Source organism: Anser anser, assembly GCF_964211835.1.
Source record: "Anser anser genome assembly, chromosome: 3".
NCBI lineage: Eukaryota > Metazoa > Chordata > Aves > Anseriformes > Anatidae > Anser > Anser anser.
In genome coordinates this window covers 110244710-110268117 of record NC_139722.1, presented here as the reverse complement: position 1 = coordinate 110268117, position 23408 = coordinate 110244710, and the positions used below count along the sequence as shown (strand labels likewise).

The window sequence follows — 23408 nt, the reverse complement described above, 5'->3', positions numbered from 1 at the left end:
CTGCCATAGAGTCACACTTCTCCACCGAGGCTTTTTAGATAGAAGTTCAGTTAGGACAGAGCAGGCTACACTGTTCCCGAGTTGGCAGGAAACAACAGTCCCCAGACATTAACATGATGGACATGTCGACACAGAGAAACGTATGGTACCAATTAAGACAGTATCAACAATTATGCAGAACACAGTTGAGTGGATTAATTTGTTGCCTGGAGTAAAGGCTGCCAGTACGGAGCTAGCTGTCAAGAGACACACTTTCATCTTGCATGCTGCCTTGTGCCAAATACTGTGAAGCCCATGTGCACTAAGGATGATCGCCAGGTTTTCTTTTTCCACCAGCAATGTTGAGCAGGGAATCAGCAACCAATTAATGTCTCTCTCTATGTGCTGCTTCCTTTCTTCTCTGATTAAAAAAAAAAAAAATGGAAAAAATCCCTAAATGACCATTTTTCCCATAACACTAAAATAAGAACTACAAAGTAACTGGAAAAAGATGGTGCTTTTCTTGCTCAGAAAGGTTTTCTTTTGCTGAGGGGCTTACACGATAACTCATTTGTCAAGCACACTTTTTTTCTCAGTTCTCTAAGCAGAGAGAAGAGAACTGGTTAAGGCATGTGTGACTCCTTTCCAACTTGCTATTTTTACACTGACCAGAAGGATACTTACACATGCTCTCTCTCTTGCTTCCCACACATCCTTTGCCAAAGATGCAAGATTAACTCTAAAAAGTTGTGACTAAGGTCTCCTGCCTTATCAAGTACCTTCTAGAGGAGAGCTTAAAACACCTTAATTCTTGCAGGTTTGTAGGAGCAAGCAGCTGATTGTCGCAAAAATCTTCACGTTTGCCAAATGCTTCATAAGTCTACGGCTGTCAGAGTATTAAACAGTAAACACAAAACCAGGACTTGTAAATCATCATTTACTGCATTAATAAGCAGCAACATTTGAATTCCTGCTAAAGCTTTGTACCAGCTGTGCTTTGTCTCAAAATCCAATTAAAAAAAAAAAATCTGCTTATGCTTGTGCCTGCAATATGAAGAATATTGAGCTGCCCTTCACAAGCTCCACTGTTGCTTACAGAGCATACAGACCCAAATCATGCTCCCGTTGCTCCATATTTAGGCTTGTTAAACAACAGCGTGCCTACCTGAGCTATAAATTACCTCGAGGCTTGGAGTAATGCTATCCTGAGTAAGGAAACTATTCATAACACTGCACTCCTTAATTCACTGCAGGCAAAGTCCCCTACCCACTAACACGGCATAAGGTGATCACAATCAGCGATGGAGAAATCCAGTTGTAACACAACATTCCCAGTAACCACGTTGTTCTGGGAGCAGCACAACCCTGAAGTCTAGTTTTCTGTATGTTTACATCCTATGTGCCTTACTCCTCCAGCCATTACACCTGCAGAATACTTGCAGTTCAGCAGTCCTCCCATCACAAAACCTTCCAGCTCCCTCCTGGTATCTTTATTCCTACTACATCTCCTTGGGCAAGGGAGCTGGAAGCTGCAGGGTCCCAAAAATGACGAGAGGAAGAGCTGCCCTTCCCTAAGGACCACACTCCTGCAGGTGTCTCCTTCTCTTGACACTGATTTTCAGAAAAAAAAAAAAAAAAGTATCTACCAGACCATTACCCCTTGACCAATTTTGATCAAAATCGGTCAACGTTCACCAAAGCTTAAGAGGGTGAAGGATGGACAGAGAATGCAGGAGATCGGACTAACACGAATCACATCTGCATATTTATGAGCTACACATAAGCGCGGAGGGGCTTCCAATAAATTGCTCACCAGGCGCTGAGCGTTAAGTCTGTGGGTATTTGTCTGATTAGCAATATTCGCTGGTATTGCACAGATAACACAGGGCATTTAACAGGATATCGAGCCTTCACAGAGGCACTTCATGATTTCTACCAGTGTCTCAGCCACTGCGCTCAGGAATGGGAAGAAATCTTCAGTGACTTCCAACACCCTCACCAAACTATAACTCTGTGGCATCACTTGGAGACTTACTTCTGTGCCCAAGCACTTTGCCCCATCTTTCTAACTTAAGACTAAATTTTCTTCATCTCAAGAGCCTCGTGCACAGGGTTGTTTTCTTCATTGGGCTCAGGGATTTGCACAGACCCAACATCCTCCAAACGAAAAGATAAAATCTCTACAGGCACTTCCTGGAAAGTTATTTCTGCGGCCAGTAATCCTCTGCCCGCTGCCAGGCACGCCACCTTTCTGGTAAATACCAGCCTGGCTCTATGCTGGATGCCTGACACCTCCTCTGCGTGGCGAGGACACGGGCTGTACGACTCCTGCCTCCCAGCCCGTGGCCGCTGCTCCCAAGCCGCACTAAAGCGAGGCTGCTCCTTATCTGCCATTTCCAGACGCCTCTGACACAGCCTAAGGGGCAGAGGGGACTAGCAGTAATGACAAGGAGAATCAAGGAAGGTCAAAATGGGACAGAAAAAAATATATCCGTTCAGACGTGCCCAAATAGGATTTCTTTTTTAATTGAACATCTAAACATCTACATCTTTAGGAATTTTGATGAGGTTAACAAAATATGTTCCCTCTTTTTCCTCCAGCTGGAAACTGCAATAAAAATGGTTCCTCCTAAGCATCTTTTCACTATCTCCTTTTTTCCTTTTGTACCATTCTCCTTGTCTTTTACTATTTTGGAGCTTTTCCAATGTGAAATGTTTTCAAAAATGGCAAGATAATGAAAACATCCCCAAAGCAATAAAAAGAGATGAGATAAGGAAAATAACTACAAGACTTCATTTAGCCTTTTACACTTCGTAACACAAGAAAAGGAGGACACAGCAAACTTAAAATTCTGAAATATCTACATATCACCTTGCTAAAAAAGAAGTAAAGTAGAAAGAAACAAAACAAAACTCTGAGTTTTTTTTTCTTTAGGAAGTACTTGTGAATACATGGAGATAAGCACCTTTCAAAAGGTAAGTCAGGTTTGGTGAAGCAGGAAACATTCCACTGGGAAAAAAAAACTGGAACCCAGCTCACTGTCATGGAAGTTTAGTCATCACCATCGCATGATCAGCGATTAATAGGAAAATGAGGCCACGTTGACTGCTTCCCTGGCAATTTAGGATAGAGAGGAGCTTCAGGAGACCTCAGCTAATGGGAGAAGATAAAGGCCAGCACATGGTGTAGGAGTGAGGACAGTTATTCTGCAGCACTGGTGGAATAAGTGTGAGCTTGCGACCCTCCCACAAGGAAGAGGATGGTGGAGCCCACATGGAGAGGGCCGGGGAGCCTATGCCATTTGGGTAAGTTGGAATAAAAGGCAGCAAAACTATCTGATTCCAGCCTGCTCTCAAAGAAATGACTCGGGCATTCAAATATACTAAAATATTAAACACTGTTGAAGTATTGATGTACTTGAAAGTTAAACGTATTCTTCTCTAGGACTGGAGACTGTGAGCTCGAGAGCGATGGCAATCCTCCCACCAACCTTTAGATATCAAGGACACCCCTAGAGACGTTTCGACCTAGACTGCTCTAAAAGCTTCCTTAAGAGAGGAGACAACTAGCCAGGCCCCTCCTGGTACTCTCTTGGTGGCTACCTTCGAGATGATGCGACAGAAATCATCAGAAAAACCTCTCCAAACGTGTGTCTTCCTGGCTGTCTCAAGAAGCAAGACCAGGCTGAGTCCTGGGATCAGTTGTCTCCCGTGTCCTCTCCTCAGGGATTGCTCACATCCTCGCTCTGTGCTTCCCAAGTCGAAATCTGCAACTGCAGGGCGCTCTCTAGTGTCTCTGCTCTGCCTGGGAGAAGCACAAGTACCCCAAGGCACCGACACCATTCCAGACCGTGTATAAATGCCAGGCAGAGGGATGCCCGAGGCCTGCTATAAATTAAGAAGAGTTCGCCAGTGTATCTGTTTGAGCGAAGCGTCTGGTGGCAGCCACTGCCAGACTGGCCATCAGCATTGTGCAACCCGGGTTGTGGTCTGGGGTGTACGCTCAGGGGAGAAATTCTCATGGAGGAGCTGGCTCAGAGACGGCAGCAGGGAGGGCTCAGCAGGCCTCCTCCCACCACCACAGCACCGGGGGACGAGGCAAGGGCAGAGCACGTTTCTAGCTGCTGAAGGTGAGCACAAGCCAAAACAGTGGGCACAAACTGGCACCTGCTTTGGTTTCCCCTTAAACGGCTCGTTGATCCCTTTATTACTACACTTTCTACTGCTACGGTGCCTCTTTCCTCCTGTGCTCCTCTGAGGCTGACAACTCCTGACAGAAACGCAGCACATCCCACAGCCCCATAGCCTCAGGTCCAGCTGCGTTCACCTAAATGACAAGATCGATGTGGCAATCTGCTGCAGAACATATGAGATTCCCCTTCTCCCTCGCTCTCTCCTCTAATATACATTTCACATTAAATCAGCATCCAAAGGGAGGCTCTTCTAGCGCCTGAGAGAACGTATTTTCTTTGAGCTCGCAACGCTGTCTGGTGACAAGGGGGGGAATATGCTTGCACCATGTAATTGATTTGATGCACGCCACGTTTCGGTGGGATAAACATCCCCCCCCCCGACTCCTCACATCCCAGTGTCTCCAGCCTAAGCTCCTTGTTAAAGTGCGTTGGGAGCCCATCAAAGACACTGAGTAGTTTTGACGTGAAGATAAATGCTCTTATCTTCAGCTTCCGATGTTGCTTCTCTCAATAAACACTCCTGACAGCTTTCACTGTTTAAACTGCTCTTCAGCTGGGTATGGGAATACAGAGACACCGTTTAATCCACCTTTTATTTCATCAAACTTCTCTGCTGGGACTGGAAGCTGGGCTTGTCACCAAACCAGACAACTTCCACTGGAACACAGTGCCACAATTCACAGGGAACAAATTAAGGCTTCATCCAGGCAACACACTTAAGCACCTGAACAAACCTGTGGCTTAAGCTTATCTGTTGTTTTATGGGCTTAGCATGTCCCAGATGGACATGCGTCTCCAGAACCTCTCATACAACTGCAGTACACCAGCAAAACTACACATCCCAATAGTACTGTGCTGCTGAGGTACCTTCACAGGCAGGCAAACACTAAAACATAAATAACTGTCTTTCAAGAGGCCAGTGCAAGAACCAGGAAAGAAAACCTGGTCCTTCACCTTCAAATCCTCCATCTCTTTCTGCAGCGAGCTGGCCCTCAGCTCAGCCTCTCATCCCAGAACAGAGGACTGAAAAGCCTGCTTCGTGCTTTCAACCTCCCCTTGCTGAAGGACCACCTACAGATCCCAAACCCAAACACAGAGGCACAGCTCAGCTGGAGCCCAGGGAAAGCCCCAATGATTTGAACGGATCTAGGATTTCACTCTCTGCTTCCCTACATGGAGATTAAATAAATAGTCCCTGGCTCCAAAAGCACCACGCATGCCTGCCTGAGCTCAATGAGATATTTACTTTAAAGATGCAGAAAAGTTGCAATCATTTCCAGCAGTATGGCAGGGGATGAGCTTTAGGGCCAAAGAGGTATCCATTTCAGGCATCATAAATCCAGTCCATGTGTCTTTAATGCAGTGGAACAGACTTTGACAGGAAAAATGAAAGAGAGATTAAAGAAAAAAAATACAAGAGAATACACTGCCAGAAGAAATAATATAAAAATGCCTTAAGTATATGAGGAGGAAAATGCCTCGAGAAAGAGCAGGTCTCAGAGCCCCAGCAAGCAGGGGGAGCAATCAAATAAGGAGGTTGCAACCAAGCCAAAGTCTTTGTAACAGTACGCACACCAGAATATGACTGGGGTTAGGACAAGGTTGAAGAAATGGCTATTCTGGGGGTAACTGCTTATGCTGAGACACTACCATGTTCCCAAATTGAGAAAAACAGCCAAGAAAAATCATGTAGCTTGCTATGAAACCCCCTCAGGCCAAATGCAGCAGCAGATTTTTGAAGTAAGTGAAATTACTCTGAATTTCTAGTAGAGGAATCCAGCTTTGATTCTGCCCAGAGCATTCTGTATGAGCCTTTGAACTGTGGCAATGAAATATTCAGCTGCACAAATCAACAAGCCTATATCCATACCCAGCTCCAATGAAGGGTCACACAGTTTTCTATAATAAACAGCATTTTCAAACAATTTATGTTTAAAATTTCAGACAGGAGATGAACTCAGTTTTATTGGCCTCAGTTGGAAAGCCACCTAGACCATCCACGCTCATATTTCAGGGGGAAGTCTTCAATTCACGTTGCCATTGCATTCATTTCAATGCAGTGACCTCCCCTCTCTACCCCACAAAATGCTAATCACAAAACAACCCAAATTTAATCCTGTGTGTGCAGAAGACAGCACGCTTCTGGTCCCGCATGCTAACCACGAGACTGCACTGCTTTAACAAGGGTGGATAGCCTTTGGGTCCATTGCTAACATCGACCACTAGCGTCTGAGTTCATGCAGAACAGACAGAAATAGCAGTTGTAGCTGGTGACCAAAACTTACATTCAGAGTCCAGCTGCATAAATTTAGACCTCTTACTGAGGGAGCTCAGATACACACCTAGAACAAACAAACAAACAAAAAAAAGCACAGTGTGTTGTAGGAAACAGCTGTATGAAAGCACCCAAAATGTGGCTCCCACCAACCAAACTTCCCTGGCACGCACAGCAGGATCAGATTTTTTCCTCAGAACGAACAGTTTGCTCCTACTTTGGCTTGGTTTATGACAGCTATATTCTAAGGCACCTCCTGAAAGATACGTGGAAAGCAAGACACAGATGTCTTACAGATGTTTATATACACCAGTTTTGAGTTTTACAGACATCCTGATATGTCAGAGACTGTCAGTTCTCTGTGCTATTTGAGAAACTGTGTTGTTATCAATTTAATGAATCAGCTACAGAGAAGAGAACTCTTCATAATTCAGTTTTAAGGTCTGGTCCTATCACACAAATCAAAGATTGAAGATTGAATCAGAATCTTACAGGTTCCTCGCTACAATCTGCAGCAAGGACAATAAAGTAGATCAGAATTACAAGTTACAGTTATAACCAGCTCCATGCTGGAAGCTGTGCCAATGCTCATCAGCTGATTACCTGGAAAACACTATTTTTCTATGGCACTGACACTTGTGCTTCCCTTTGGAGGGTTTGTTGAGGTCAACCTGTAAGATTAAATGGGACAAGAGTACTAGTTTCCTCGTGCAACCCTTGCACATGCTTGTGTCCAGCTGCTGAAAGGAGTGATGCTCAAAGCAACCATGTATAGCAATGTTTGCACAATCAGGTGCACGAGCAATGGAGACATGCACCTTAGCAGTAGTTGCTAACCTGCCAAATTTACTAGTTTTCTCTCAAGACTGCAGGCTTTTCACCCTGTCTGTAGATACGGCAGAAACACCACGCAGAACACTATTTTTTATGGTTTCATATAAAGAAACAAAAAAAAGGTGTTGAGTAATTTACGCATTAAACTGTTCAACAGCCCATTTTTATTTCCCTCTTTCTTCTTACAAGTTATAAGATCAGACATACAAATTTACCAGCTTTCTCACAGAGCAAAATTTTAAGCAAATGCTTTGTTTTGTGTTTTAAACCCCACGTTGCTCAGACTTTGTGCTTCAGGCCACTGACATAAAATTTACCAGAAATTTTCCCTGGGGCTACAAAGAGATTATCCAGCTAGAACAAAACCCTTCCAAAAAGCAAAAACGCAGCCACTGATTTTGATTCTTGACTTCTCTCCGTCAGGTTTAGGAAGCCCTGCAAAGCACAGAGGAATTATCGTTTGAAAATAGCTTGGCAATGTTGGTGTGGATGCACTGCTACTGAGTGTTTTCTGCAGCTCCACGCCCAGAAGAACAGGCAGATCAAAGTGAGCAGGATTACTTGAGTTACCTACGGACTTCTTGCTGGCAACCAGTCCAAATTATTTCTGCGTGCATATCTCAGTGTGCTCTCTGCTGTCAGCATCCATTAGTACAGCTGGATCAGAACTGCGCTGGTTTTGTGCATCGACATCTTAGCATAGAGAGGGGAAGCTTGGGGTTTCATTTGACATGATCAGCTGCAGTTGTAGGGCTTGTTATCATTTACCTACATTTACCAGTGATGTGCCTTGTATCCACGGCAGGTCACAGGCATGCCTAAGAAGTGCACTAACTGCTGGTCGGCCAGCAACACAAGCTGGTATAACAGAGCAATCCTACATGACTTCAGCCTCGGTCCATCAGAAGGAAACTACTCTGAGTACGCTGGTGCTGTACCTATGGGATTACTGAGAAAGCACAAGGATTGATGCCAGGTAAGGAGCCCCACCAGCACACTACGTCACTAATGCCGGGGCACATCACGCACAGCGCCATGCTGAGCACCACGTACTTGTGCTGTCTCAGGTATCTCTGCAAGCAAACATCGAGCTGCACTCGAATGGCATGTTTGTCCCTTTATTCCACTACTAGATTTCAATCCATTGCTGTAACCGAGATGAATAATTCTGGGAGCACAACGGAGAATTGTTTGCGATCAAGGAGTTTTCTCAAGTTGGCAATGATTTTAAGGGCCTCTATATGCTGGTAAAACCCAAGAATAACTTAAATCTCAGAAGGTGGAGGCACCCTGAAAAAACAGACCTCTTTAAAGCATCCCCAGCTGAGAGCCCCAAAGCAGCTGGATCACCAGCCATTTTCCAAATGCTGGGCCAATGTTTGCATGTACAACGGAGTATTACGATGTCCAGATAGCAGTATGTGAAATTAATCAGCCCCAAAGCCAAAACACTTAATCAGCCCAAAACCACTTAGTACTGAAGCTTGATGAAAGTTCTGAGTGAAAATTCACGTATCGTCAGCAAAGGTTTTTTGAATGACAGTTTCTCTCAAGTGTCCTGGACTAGAAAAGTGCTTACACATAGGCAAAAAGAAACGTGAGGCAAAAACCAAATGTGAGTGTGTTTGATGAAAAATTCTTCTTTAGCTAAAAGCTGCATATTGACATCTCTCTCAGTGCTGCCTCTTTTCATTGCTGCTAGACTATGCTTGACGTCGTCCTGATTTCTGATCCTGCTAAAGGCACAGTGAGACAAGTTGGGGCTCAAAGGAGCAGGATGAAGCCTTTGCTGCTACCCAGGCACTCGTGGTCATTATCCTTTCTGTAACATTCCTGTATGAAAAGCATTTCTTAGCCTAGATTCAGCAAAGCACTTAAGCACATGCTGAACGCAGTCAAATCAAGACCGGACAAGAAGCGGGCTGTCATTGCATCAGCCGTTACAAAACTCACTGCAGAAGTACATAATGAAGTCGTATGGCCTGCCCCATGTGAAAGTTCTTACCTGAAAAAAAAATAAACCACATCCTTAATCCACTTCGGCAAAGTGCTTCGTACTGTCAGGACTTCGATCAAGCTCAGGACTGAAAATATGCCTACATTACTTGTCTACTCTTAGCAAAAATAACCTAGTCCCAAGGAATTGGGGACTTTTAACCCATTGCACTGGAAACTGTAGCTGATGATCTTTCTTCCCCAAATAATGTGACATTCTGAAGTTTAGTTTAACTTGGCGCTTTTCCTTCTCTCTTCTTTGAAATGTATAGGGCAAAAAGCTGTTCTAATATATTTGTCTAGCAGTTCACTCTTGCAAAGTAAAGAAATATTGAGAGCAAAATGGAAATAGCAGAAGGGTAAGTTATCCAGTCGATTGACTCCACCCCTCACAAGGATGAGACTTTTGGACATAACGGCTGGAATAAAGCACTGTCAGTCCAGGCTCCAAGGCTGAAATTCTCCCTCCTGGCAGTGCAGAACACACACTTGGCATGAGGCAGCTTTATGTCCTTCTAATCTGCAGCTGCCAGACCCTAGGCCCAGTCACCCATGCGAGCTGGGGCAATCTTCTGTGCCATGCCTGCTGCCAACAGACGTTCCTGCAAGCAAGGGGCAGCGGGATTCAGGAATAATCTCAACACGTCGCCTTCTGCCAGGACTGGCTGCCACGGAGGGACTGCCTAGCAATTATTTTTCAGTCGCTCTTAAACTAGGGCTCCTTGAGGCAAAGCTGAATGTCAAGGTGGAGGTGCCAACAGCTCTAAGTCTGATTTGTAAACTCGAGCAGCTAACCCAGATCTGATGTTAAAAGCCCTCCACATCCGATAACCGAGACTTTAACAATAAACAATCTTTATGAGGACTGCTTAAATTCACCTCCAGGGTTCTCCAATCTCACAGCTTTGTAGAAAAATCATCTCCTTTATGCTATTACGCTCTCAGAAATCCACTTTCAGCACAGGAGCAACCACTGACTTACACTCCCCTCTGCCTCAAGTAGCTGCTTGCCTTTTTATAAACAAATTCACCTGCAGCAGCTATAAACCAGTAACAAGTCTCAGAGGGAATGTTACGTTACATATTCACGTTACACGCTGGTGTATTTTAGGAAAGAGATAGAGTTTAGAAGTTAGAGGATAATAAAATTAAGAGAAATAACCCCTCAACTACTTCTTCAAAGAAAAAGACCATTCAGACAAACTGCTGATAGACTCCAGCCTTAAAGGAATTTCCTTCCATTCTGCATTTGGCACCAAGCTCTTTCTGATTTCTGTACCCAGACATATTTTCCTTCAGGGAAAATACATTACAGTTAGAACACTGCCCGCGATTTCATAATATGTATTTATGAAGTTAATCATACCCACGTCTCTCAAGGCGTCTGTTAACCTGGGCTGGTAAATTCCTAATTATCCTTGCAGGACAGAAATATCAATCCTGAGTCGTAGTACAGTGGTTTGCCACATTTAATGTTCAAGGGAATAACATGTTCTTTAGGCATGATCAATACAGGCTGTCTGGTACTGCAGTGAGCAATTTGCAATGTACACTGAAACACCTCCAGTTTATTCATCACCTAAACCTTTTCCCCTCTCTGCCCATTAGATTTCCTCTCACGGAAATCAGGGGAGACCTACTGTGATAAACATCTGGCATAAATGGACACGGATCCATTCAGCTAGATTTGTTTTGTTTACAGACGAGCAGATGAGGCAGCACATGATACGGAAATCAAGAAGTAGCTGCAGAAAAAAAAGCAGTTTATTAGCTCCATGCCCATGCTTGGTAAGACGCAAAGTAGAAATTGAGGAAAGCGTGGCTTAGACTAGATACTAGGGCTTAATTTTCTAATGATACGGACACCAGGATAGATTTGTCCAGGCAGACCGTGTAGTCTCTGTCATTGGAGAGGTGTGGTTTGGACATGGATAGCCTGGCTTTGGGACAGGAGGATGAAGCTGCCTCTCTGGGGCCTTGCAAAATTTGCACAGAGGATTTTAGGGAAGCCACACATACACCAGGTTACAACAGACAAGACCTGGTGGATATTTGTAACTTTTTAAATGCGAAAGAGACTAAGTAAGTGCTTCCTTATGGAAACTGACTTTGTTGTCTTCCAGCTTCTGTTCAATTACTTCTGACTGACCACGGTGGCAAAGTGCATAACCTGTCACACCGTAACACAAAGCCTACAGCACGTCAGCACAGGTCTTTTCCCAACTAAACTACTGCACTTCAGTGAAATAAGGCAGAAATTCTCAGAAGAAATCAATCACAGCAGCGTCACTTCAGAGCAGACCACAGCTTTTCTCACTGAGACCTCTTGTCATTCAAACATGTACGAACACAGCCCATATTTGCCTCTTGTTGTGGATGCTGCAGTTTAAAACACCACTTCACTCACACAGTCCAGCACTCGATATATTTCTAATTAGAGCTGCTGTATCAGCATCTGGTGTTTTAAAATACTGCTGCAATAAATCCTGCAGCTATAAATTTAGTATTTCATAAAGGCAGGCAAGATCTTGTAGACAGATTCTGAGGGGGGAAAAAAAAGCTTTCAATTGAGCCCTGTAATAAAGCATTCCAGAGAGAGAGAGGTCAAGCAAGCAAGCTAGATTAGATCCTTCAGTCTGCCTCCTCCACCATGAACAGCAACAATTCAGCATGCAGAAGGGGAATTCCTTGTTTTTAAACATCTTTACAGTAAAAAACACCATTAGACTTTCTCCAGTCTTAAGCACCACTTTGCGGATTCTGGTTACGTGAGGAACCCCATCTTCACATGACAAGCAGAAATTTTTCATTTCAAAGCCAGCAGATTGGGGAGTTCAAAATGATCCTTCACGGTACAACAGCAACTGGAACCACAGCTGAGACTGAGGTACAATGGTGCATATGGCCAGTGCGTACCCACACGTAAGAAGCCCCCATTTTAAATAATTGAAAATGTAATAAAGACAGAATTAAGCGCTCTTGGGAACTTCAGAAAGTCACTATACTCTTTCTTCGGTACTGCATGATGAGAAGCTGAGTCAAGTTTTGTTTTGTTTGGAAACACAACAAAAAGCCTAAAGCTAACAGATTATAGAACAAAAATAAACACGCAGCCAAATCCCCGTCCCAACGGAGAGACACCGTAGATTGCAGCGGTGTTGCACTAGCGTCCCCAGCAGCATAACCCACCATGTTTGAACCAGAGGTCCCGAACCAGAACTCTGCTTCTGCGGAATTTGCAGTCATTCTCACAGTCCTGTACGCTCACAGGCATCGGCCTGGACACGAATGGACAATGGAAACCCTCTGACACAGACCTGACAACAACACACAACTTTACATTTGGCAAAGCTTCAAAGCAGAGGGAGAGTTTGTTCTTGTTTGGAAGCATAAATTTAGGCAGCGGAATGCGTATCAGAGAATCCAAATAACCAGCCTCACTTTCAGGGTGCTGCTGCAGCTCCAACTTAAGTTGCACTGAAGTTTTGACACACTCAGGCATTTAGGTAACAGTCCAAATACAAATTTAGAAATTAAAAATACAAAACCCAACCCTGCGATTAGTTTCTTAACTAAACAATAGTCCTCTCTGTCTTGTGGCTGGTTTTTTTTCCTAAATGATCAAACTACTAATGTGTGTGCTTCACACATACAGGGCTTAGGCTTGAACTAACTGCAAAGGATGGGCAAAATTTATTGCAGGGAACTACTACCACCAGCAGCAGGCATGCAGTCACCACCAAGACCTTCCTTTGCATGGGTGTATCATCACGCTGATTCACGCCACCTCAAAGGTAATTTTTTTTAAATACTGTGCCATCTTTGGATTCTGTGATAAAAAGAGAAAGCTGTTTCTGGCCCTGCCAGGGCCCATGCCCCAGGAAGCATTTTGCAGGAGTTATAAAGAGTAACAGGTAAAGCACCTGCTGTGATGCCCAGAGAACACAAACAGGCCTCCCATCTGGGGGAGCTCATATCCACAGAACAGCCTTTGGGGAAGCTTAGATCTCTACACAGAGCTCAGATTTTAAATAGCTGAGCACCTTGGTTTAGCAAAACACTAGCCTCCATTTGCTGAGAGTTCAAACACATGCAGCAAACACATCCCTCCTTCCCAAAAACAGCCTTCTGGGGGAACCAACCCATGAAAGAGGTGAAGGTGTAACTGAGGCAGAATTAATCCCCAAAAAGATCTGGAAGCAAAGGAAGAACATCGCTTTGATCATGAGCTTTGTCAGCAAAACAAAACTTGAAGGCACCCAGCCTGTTTGCAGCGTTATAGCATGGCATTCACCAGCTATTCCACGGCTATCTTTTGGAAGTAAGGGACCTCTCTGCGCTGGTCAGGACACTCAAAGAGTCCTTTAAGGGTACTTCAAGGGCCTCAGTAGAAGTGAGAATCCAGCACAAAATCCACACCTTTACTCCCAGCATATCACACAAATTTAAAGCACTTCTGAAACACAAATGGTGAAACTTGTTTAATAGTAGCAGCAGCCTTGAGAATTTCCTAGTGTGCTTGACAAAACATCGAACCAACTCAAAAAAAAAGAGCCAAAAAAAAGCCAAGGAGCTGTTCTAACTAACTGCCTAGTACAACAGGAAGAAAATCAAACTGTGGGAGCAAGTAATAGCCCCTCTTATCGTTGTTGTTGCTGTCTTTATGCTTAAGAAAAAAACAGCTAAGGTACGTTTATTGAACAGAGCGGCTGCAGCAATCCATAATGGTTGAAACAGGAGCCTCGGAGAGGTCTCATCAGCAACAACAATTGTTTACCAGACACAAATATCCTGTAGGTATTAAACGAACACCAGGGACTAGTGTACAAGCGACACAGAGAAAAGATTGTCCTGGGGTACTGCACGCCAGGAACACAGCTGTGAAATTGCTCTGGCAGACACTGTCACAGCTAATAACACGATCCTTTCAAACACACACATTAGAGTCTTCGTGGCATTTGTAATTTGTTAAAACTACCAATCTGTCACTTCATTCTGAGAACAGGAGGAGAAAGCAAGCCTGTACTCTGCTTGCCTGCACATACCTCGACTCACCAGCACTTTTTACATTTTACAGCGTTTCAAACAAAACACTGGGCAGGTATTAATAAGGGTCAAGCAAAGAGGAGTGTGACTTTTGTTGCTTGCACGCTTAAGGCTACATAAGGGGCAGCAGCACAGGCATGCCAGGGAAAATCTCATTTGTGAGATTCCACCCCAGCAAATTCAGAAATACAGCCATTGCAATTCAGGTGCAAAGATAAACCACTGGCACCATTTAAATGAACTCTGTGTTTCTGAAATGCCAACTGTAAAAAACTGCTGATATTTAATTTCGATAGATATACTGCATCTGGTGTTTATGGCTTAGTGCTGTTGCCAGAGAGCCCCAGGAGCTTCGGTCTGGGAGCCAAGCCAGTGTCTACCAACTTAGTTGGACTACTGTGGATACACAAAGATCCAATATTCCTCTGATTTAAAGCTTTCAGGCAGATTTTCAGAGACTTTTGTTTTATTTATAGCTAGCATGTGTGGAGAGAAATAAAACGGTCATTTAATATGCTGCGCAATTATGAGCTTATTTCTTCCAGTTTCACATTTCAGTAGCTTATTTCAACACACAGAGAAATGGAAATCTGGTTATTTCTACCTTAACCTTTCATACATGGATAGACACAAAGAAACTAAGTAGCAGAATGTCTTCACATTACAAAAGGAAAATGCCAAAACCGGTTTTAATCACAAAAGCTGGACACTTACCGTATTTACACAGATGGTCATCATAACGGTTTCCGTCACGTAACAGTTAAATGTTTTTCCTTCTTCCACTCCTTATGGCCCATATTGATATCCTAATGTTACAGGAAGCTCTGACCTGTCAGTGCAGATGTTCTGGTGTTCTGATTCTTCACGTTCTAAGATTCTCTTCTGCTTGAAAATGGAGTGGGTGCTCTCCAAACGCCCCTACAGAAAATCAGAAGAATTTTGTTCATTAAATTGACCCCCCAAGATGTGTGCCTTGGTCTAAAGAAAATTAAACAGAATTAGTAAAAACAAAGCCTATATTCCATCTTCGGGGAATATTTTAAGTATTTGCGCAGACAAAAATATTAAACAAAAAAGTGCACAATTTCATTTCTCAGGGACATGTAGGATGCTTGGCCATCTGCTGAAAATGTAAGACTGCCAAATATCACAGATTCACACCTTGAGTCTGGAAATAGAGTTCACATGGCAAATCCATGCATTTCTTGTGGTGTCTGCATTCCACCAGCCTTTCCTTTACCTGCTGCTTAGTTTTACACTTCACTGACTGCTAAGCTGGATTGCTTCACAGTTTTTGAAAGAGCAGAGCCCAATTTTGCAAAGTCCCACTGACTGCCATAGAGCTGCTGGCTGGATACCTGACTGTATGCTTGATAGGTTTTCAGAATTGGGGAACATAAGAAAATCAGAGCATGTGGGAGATCAGGGCCTCTGCTCAAAGCCACTGGCAACAGGAAAGGAACAGTATTGTGCAGTTCAGGGAAAATTCTTCCCTCAATGCTGAGAAAGTAATCAAAAGGAAAATACTTAAAGGCTGAACTTTAACAGGCCACCAGTTTATACAGTGGGAAAAAAAAAAAAAAAAAGACTTCCACAAGGAACTGACTTAATCAGCCATAATTTTAATTCGTATAAACCTGTTCCTTTCGTCTAATTACCTGAGAGTGTGGGATCAGTGTTCCCCTAATTTAAAGGGTGTTAATGAGATCAGGACAAACGCAACAAGTGCCTGAAACTTTGTTTTACTATCTCGTTGGTAATATTGCACAGGTTCATCATCTCACCGCTGTCTATAGCAAAGAATTTTATGGTGAGATTTGTGCAAAAGTCACCATTATAGTTGTTGAGTCTGACAGCATCTATTGGCAATTGGCAAAATAACAAATACAGATTGCATTTTTTAATGTTCAGAAACCTACCTATGAAAACCAGCATTAATGTTAATGCTTCCTGAAACATAAAAGTCATCTTTGAGCCCTTCAGTTATTTACCAGGTAGTTCGCTAATTAGCAAGCATCCGCTCCCAGATTTTTATCATTGTAACTGTGGTATAACTCTACTGCCCTCACAGCTCAGAGCTTTGGCATCCACATCTAGCTAGGACACAACTGTGCGCACATCTGTGACTGCAGCTTGTGTTGCTTTACAGCCCCCAAAACAGGCTAACTAGCACAGGCATCACCGTCACTGTGCCTGTAACAGGACAGGCTTCAAAGTTACATAGCCAGGTCAAAAAAAGCTGGACAAACATTCAGACTTGTTGCTTTTACTAAATTATTTGTTTGTAGAGCTGTCCTGCCTGTGCTACCTAGGTAGCCCTGGTGCCACGCAGACCTGATAGTGCTGCTGAGCTGCTTTGTCTTTTCCATGAAATAGGGATAAGCCTCACCTGCACTTCAAGCTTTATTTTATAAAATCACTTACACAGCAGAGCCTGCTGCCTTCCCCACCTCTAAGGGGACATGCACAGCATCCCTTCAAATTCTGGGATATCTGTAATTCCTTCTCCAAATCTGCTGCCATTATTTGAAAATCACTTCCTCCTCGTCTCTTCTGAAGGCTGTCACGGCCAGTTTATTTATTTATTTATTGTGCAGATTCCTGCTGCCATACACGTGTTTGGAGAACTCTTGGAGAAGTATCTGTTGTCAATATCACATCGTTCATCAGCTCGATAGCCAAATGGATTTCTCAGAACTCATGCTTGTTTAGCTATCTTCCTCTGTAGTTCTCCCAGTGGGATAGAAAGAAATTAAATTTAAACTAGGCTTTAAATTATTTAGTCAGAGATAATTGAGTTTGGAAAGTCATACTAGAGAACGATCACCCAGGGAAGTAGCTAAATACAATTTGGGGAAAGGAGAGAGGAGACGGGGAAAGGATTTAGGAGATGGAACGGGAGTTGACGTGTCATATTATGTTCAGTAAAACCACAATTGTTACCAATCCTTGTAGTAAAGGGCACAAGCTGTTCTTTCATTCTGGTCATGAGGAAAATAACTTCCTGCGCACATCCTTTCTCCTCAGACAGAATCAGGCCCTAAGGGAAGCCGAAAAACCTGGTGAACAGACTACCTCATTTTTAGGGTTCAGACACAAAGTGACCGTGTTTTCTAAAGCAGGAACAAGCAGAACTTGTTTTCATGTTAACAGTTTTTCTTAATGCTGAGAGGGCATCCCATAAGGGACAAAACCTAACTGGAATAAAAAGTCTGCGCTGACTGCACCGCTGCTTTTAATAGTGACACAGAGAGGCACCCTCAAGGAGAGGACATTTTGTGGAGAGCTGAGGGTCATCATCTTCTCACAGGTAACTAGTGATAGGACTAGAGAGAACGGCCTCAAGCTGCACCAGGGGAGGTTCAGTTTGGAAATGAGGAGACGTTTCTTCTCAGAAAGAGCAGTCAGGCATTGGGACGGGTTGCCCATGGAGGTGGTGGAGGCACCGTCCCTGGGGGTATTCAAGGAAAGGCTGGACGTGGTGCTTAGGGACATGGTTTAGTGGGCGATATCGGTAGTAGGGTGATGGTTGGGCCAATGATCTTGAAGGTCTTTTCCAACCCTAATGACTCTGTGATTATATCACAAAACGAGCCTCATGGACATTCACTTCTAGCAACAGCACAGCTCCACCAGCTCCCCACATTCTCTCGTCCCAGCCCCTCAGCGGGAGCGCGGTGGCCCCCACCGCGCCTGCGCACCCCGCCCCGTCGCCACGGCGACGGAGGAACCACGACAAGTCGCTGCCTCGCAACATGTCGCTGCCCGAGCCGCTGAGGCGGCGGCTGGGCTCCTTCAGCCGCACCGTCTTCACCGACAGCCGCGGCGCCGGCCCGCCGCTCCCCGGCGACCGTGCAGGTAATCGGCCCGCCCGCAACAAACATGGCGGCGGGGGCAACCGGGGGGGGGGAGGCGGGGAGCGCTTGCCAGCAACCAAGATGGCGGTGCCAAGCGTCTCCTGGTGGCCGTTGGGGCGGCTGTGGGCGATGAGAGGAAGCCGACTCGACCCCAAAAAGTGGGTGGGGGTGGGATGGCGGAGCTGCCGGACCCGGCTTGGAGGGAAACCCCACCGCCCTCCTCCAAGCCTGGGCAACGCTGGTGAAAAGTGGAGATGCCCTGTACACGAGGTCTGGTTTCGCCGCCAGTAGTGTAGTGTGGCTTAGTGAATAATTTCCGGAGTAGAGCAAGCACAGTTTCAGTATCACGCTGCACTTACCATGCTGTAGTGTTGTAGGCTTAGGACTGGTTTCCTGGACACAGAGAATATTCAACAGGATGTTTTAAAGTCAGTTGTACAGGATAGTTTATACCCACCTTTACAGCACTGGAAGAGGGTTTGTGTGAAATACTACAGGTAAAATCCATTGTTACTCACACACCAGATACTCAGACCTCCAAAATAAAAAGGAAAAATGATTTATAGGGAACGAGAACAAAAAAGAACTGAGTTACTGGTTTAAGGTCAGTATTTCTGCACAGTTTGGACACAAGATACTCAAAAGCTTGAAGAGGTACACCAAGTTACAGTTAGATAGCAAAATCTCAAAGTATCAGCTTTCTTTCTTTTCCCAAGTCTGCCGTAAGGACTAATAACTATTCACCACGTTGCCAGTGAAACCTACAGGATAACATGCCCCTTTTTCATACCTTTGGAGAGACAGTTTATTTTCATGGCTACTGTCAATGTAGGAAGGTAATGTTCATAGAAGTTAACATACAAACATTTAACTGATAAATCAGTTCCTAGGTGATACAATTAATCAAAAAGTCACTTTCTTTGTGTAGTTATGCCAGTGTAGCTGTACTGCTCACACTGGTTACGAAATCATTTCATTTATCAAACAACATATTTTTCTAGGCTCCGAGAAAGTGATTGAATGTGAAGTGAGAAAATGACTATTTTAGTCATTTCTTTTCAGTTTCCTTTTACGAAAACTCCTACCTGCGTATTCAGCCCATGGAAAGCAACAGCAAACATACAGTTAGTTTCTTACAGATCAGGATTTCAAATCTTAAGCTTACGCATATATACTTCAGTGAGTTGACCTAGCATGAAAGAATTGGCCATTGCAATAGTCTTGCATTTCCTTTTTTTTTTAAAAACAATTCCAGAAAATAAGTACGAGTTAAATTAGGAATAGAAAATGAATTAGAATTGTCTTGTATTGCTAAGCATTCATTGAAAAGACAATTTTAAAACTTGAGCAGAAGTTACAAATACCACTGTTGCATTGATGAAACCTTTAATGTACTTCAAACATCATCATTGCAATTGAAATTAGAGCTCTTGGCTTCTGTTTTTGAATAGCATTATGAACTATTAAATGTTCATCCATTGCATATTATGTAGTTACATAGTGACTTGTAATTGGATGGTCTTGGGGTTTTTTTGTTTGTTGAAAAATAAAACAGTTTTGGAATTCTACCTCAGTGCCCTCCAAAATCAACTATTACTACATTAGTTTTGAGGCTGAGAGACTGATTCATTAGGACAGCTAGGACAAATTTAGGTAGATAGTGAAACTGAAATACCTATAGATTTTCATTCATTTGTAGATTGTGGCAAAGTGCTGATGCTTAAAAATGGGATTATTAAACAAGGATATTGGTTGTCTTACACTTTCTATTTCAGTATAACAAATTCCTGCCCCTCACACCCTACCCTTAAGGTCTGTCCTAGTTCTGCTCCCAAATCCTCATCCGTTCCCACCTAGTCTAGTAGCTACCATGAATACTTCTGCAACTGTCATAAAGACTTCTGGAACAGACTGTACCAGGCTGCATGTTGCTGGACTGGAAACAGGGATGCCAGACTGAGATGGAACAAAGACAGGTATGAAAATGGCCGGAAGATACGGAATGAGACAGTAATGTCAGAAGAGAGGTGGTTCTGAGTCTGGAAGCAAAGAAGTATAGCTGTCAGTCTGAGTTTCAATTGAATATTGTCATTGTAGCAGACAGACAGAAGTCTTGAATACAAATCAATAGGTCACAACAAATACTATCTAAACTTGTTTAGTTTTTAGTTAGTGCTTCTTAGTTAGAGCTTAGCTTCACTTATTAAGTGAGGAAACGTGTCTACGTTCGGGGAAAATGTGAAAAATGGGACTGCTGGTAATGGAAGTAAATGGGTTGCAATATCAGTTGACTATGACAATAAAACCTCACCCATTAAAAATGAACAATTCCCTTGGAATGCCCATTTATATTTTTCCTTGTTTTCAGTCTAATCTTTTAGATCTATAATTAAATGGTAAATATAGAATTTACAGCCTGCAGAGTTCAATATTTACTGTTCTCTACACTGAAGAGAACAAAACGTGTTGATACAGTCTTGAATAAGTTTTCATTTGATATGTATTTGAAGTTCTTAAGAACTAAAAGCATTACAGGTTTCTTGCAAGCCTGCTCTCTAGCATTAAGTCCCTACACAGGAAGATCATGTACAAAACAAGGATAATCCAGTGTGTACTCATTTCAACTTTGACCATTCTCTTAAGAACAGCAATAAAATTACCACCTAATATTTCTGCAGTATCAGTATACAGCAATACTTGAGCTAAGCCTATCAGTCAGATTGATTAGGTGGTAGCTTATGGCTTACTCCACAATCAGACACACAGCTTGAATTTACGATTAAGCAATAAAATTTCTGTATCCTGTGTACTGGAAGTTACCTTAGATTCCAGAAAATAGTGTAGCCTAAGATAGGGTAGTTTTTCTTCTTGATATGTGAAAACCTTTAACATTTAACTTGATGGAGAAAGGTGTTAATGCTCTTGCTTGAAGCTAAGATGGAACAATCTTTCTGTCTGAACTATGGTACAAACTAGGAGTGATAAAAGCTTCTGTTTATCTACAGATAATGAAATAGTTTCCAGTTTACCACTACAGATGTCCCTCTATTTCAACGTTTATTTTTTCCCATTTTGGTGGCTCAGCAGCGTTGTCATGCTCCAGCTGAAGGTAAGTTCTAAAGGAAAGTAGTTGTCTGTAAGTGTAACGTTTCTGATCAAACACCTCCCCATACAGAGATGGTGCTCACTGACATTAGAAGTTAAGTAGGTTTATTTGGGATTTGCTTGAAACTGGAGGCTCAAGAGTATTTGAAAGCCAATACAACACTGTAAACTTACAGTAGCATACGGTTTCTTCATTTAACCACAGATGACATGTTATGACACAACATGGTAGAAACTTTTACTCTCTTCTTCCCTCTAGTATCCAGTCCTGTCAGATTACTACAAGTTCATTCTGGTCACAGTCATGATCCTAGCCTCCCTAATAGAGGGCATTCGACTGTACCTGGGATACATGGGCAATCTGCAGGAGAAGGTATGTTACTACACATACATTTTATTTTGTGCAGGAGAGCTTTCTGCAGTTGAACATAAATAAAATGGCATGGCAGTTCATTCAAGAGATTTTAAGTTGAAGTTATTTCTGATTTACAGCTTGCATCTTGTATTACCTTGGCACCAGCTTGCATTAACTTTTGTGGATTCCAAGTTCACCCTCAGAGGGGACCCCTCTCACTCCCCAAAACTGTTTTTCAGAAAATACAAGTACTGTTAAAAACGTGGTATATGGAAATGTTAAGCCACCTCACTTTGCCATTTCACATTATTTCCTGTGTTTTAGAAGATTAAAAATAAGTGGTTTTGTATTTTTTCCATCTCCAACTGCCAGTTTTTAAAAGGTGTTATCTCCCTGTTATAGGTCCCTGAGCTGGCTGGGTTTTGGCTCCTGACTCTCCTCCTGCAGTTACCTATAATTCTCTTCTTGCTATTTAACGAAGGTTTGAAAATTCTGCCACTGGAAAGATCTGTCAATATCATCTTTGCCCTCTTCCTAATCTTCCAAGTCATTGCAGCCTTTGTCACCCTGAAGAGAATGGTGAACAAACTGGCAACTCACTTCCGCCTTAATGAATTTGACAGGCTAGAGGAACACCCTGGGCATGAGTTTTACAGCCTGAGTTAAGAAGAGAGTACAGTGTCCAGGGCTGGTGGGGGCCCATGCTGAGGAGCTTCACATGACCAATGCTGGCTGGGGATCACACACCAAGGACCTAAGAAGCCAACAGAGGCAGTCCTCATGCTGCTACAGCTCTGGTTTTGTTTCGTTGGGTCATTATTAATCTTCCTACTTCAGGGGCATTAAAAAAATAGGTCTTGCATAAGAGCCAACATTAAACCTCAGAGCTGAGGTCCACACTGCAAGAAAAAAAAAAATCATTGCTTGCTGAGTGGACCAATTCATCTGTGCTCTGTTACTGCATGAAGTACCTACAGAGTAGGTTTGGTGGCTTTGACATTTTAAAAAGTCATGTGCCATTTCTAAAGAACAGAAGACTATTTTCCTAACTGTTTGCACAGAAATATTTTGTTTACAATAAATCCTTTATACACGTTTGGATTGACAGCAATTTTCTCTCTATTCTTCCAGGTTTTGTGGGTGTTCAAAGTCTAGTATTGCAGTTAAGGAAAAAATGAATAAGAACATAGGGAAAACTCAAGTCCCAGAAAGAACAGTAGGGATGCCAGTGATGAGACAGTAAGCAAAAACTAGAGTTTGAGGTGGTCTTGAAGATCATTCCAGCACTAGGAATTCCTAACTAATCAACTAGGAATGGAGTTTATGAAGTGTTCTCTGCTCAGAACTCCTACACTCCTCTTCTTTGGCTTAGCTAGGGTTTTAACTATCAAGCCATTCAAAATGAATGGTGCAATTTTCTCACACAGGAGATCCAATAAGTCAGCAGTAGCAAAATTATAGCCATTAAAAAAATTGGTTTGTATCACTGAAGGCAGAGCATGTTTCTTGCAAGCCAGGACATATACCAAGGTCCTCTCATTCCTGTTTGTATTAATGTCTGGACTATCTTGTTCAGTTTCAGTAATAGCTCAGTGTTAGTTTTTCTTGTCAATGAGGGAGGAAAATTAGAAGTAAAATACATTTTTATATGAATCCTTTGAGTTTTCAGTTGGGCAAGAGTATTCAGTTTTTTGGAGCTGGCACAAACATCCAGACTACTCAAAGTAAGGTAAAGAAGTCTTACGTGAAAAAGGCACAGTATGCTTAAA

The 23408-nt window shown here is 43.1% G+C and overlaps 2 protein-coding genes across 2 annotated transcripts in view; one reads left to right on the top strand and one right to left on the bottom strand.

The window, feature by feature from the left end:
- Positions 1 to 23408, bottom strand: part of LOC310897980 (uncharacterized protein) — a 54821-nt gene that overhangs the window by 7734 nt on the left and 23679 nt on the right. Inside the window, exon 11 of the transcript XR_014582868.1 lies at positions 15037 to 15240. The gene's annotated coding sequence lies outside the window, so the exon portion shown is untranslated. The remainder of the gene's footprint in view (positions 1 to 15036; positions 15241 to 23408) is intronic.
- On the top strand, positions 17720 to 22746 carry TMEM17 (transmembrane protein 17). The gene is made up of 4 exons (XM_083832231.1): positions 17720 to 18180; positions 21185 to 21288; positions 21544 to 21657; positions 22042 to 22746. The coding sequence occupies exons 1-4, from the start codon at positions 18078 to 18080 to the stop codon at positions 22303 to 22305; spliced, it is 585 nt and encodes a 194-aa protein (XP_083688357.1). The 5' UTR covers positions 17720 to 18077; the 3' UTR covers positions 22306 to 22746.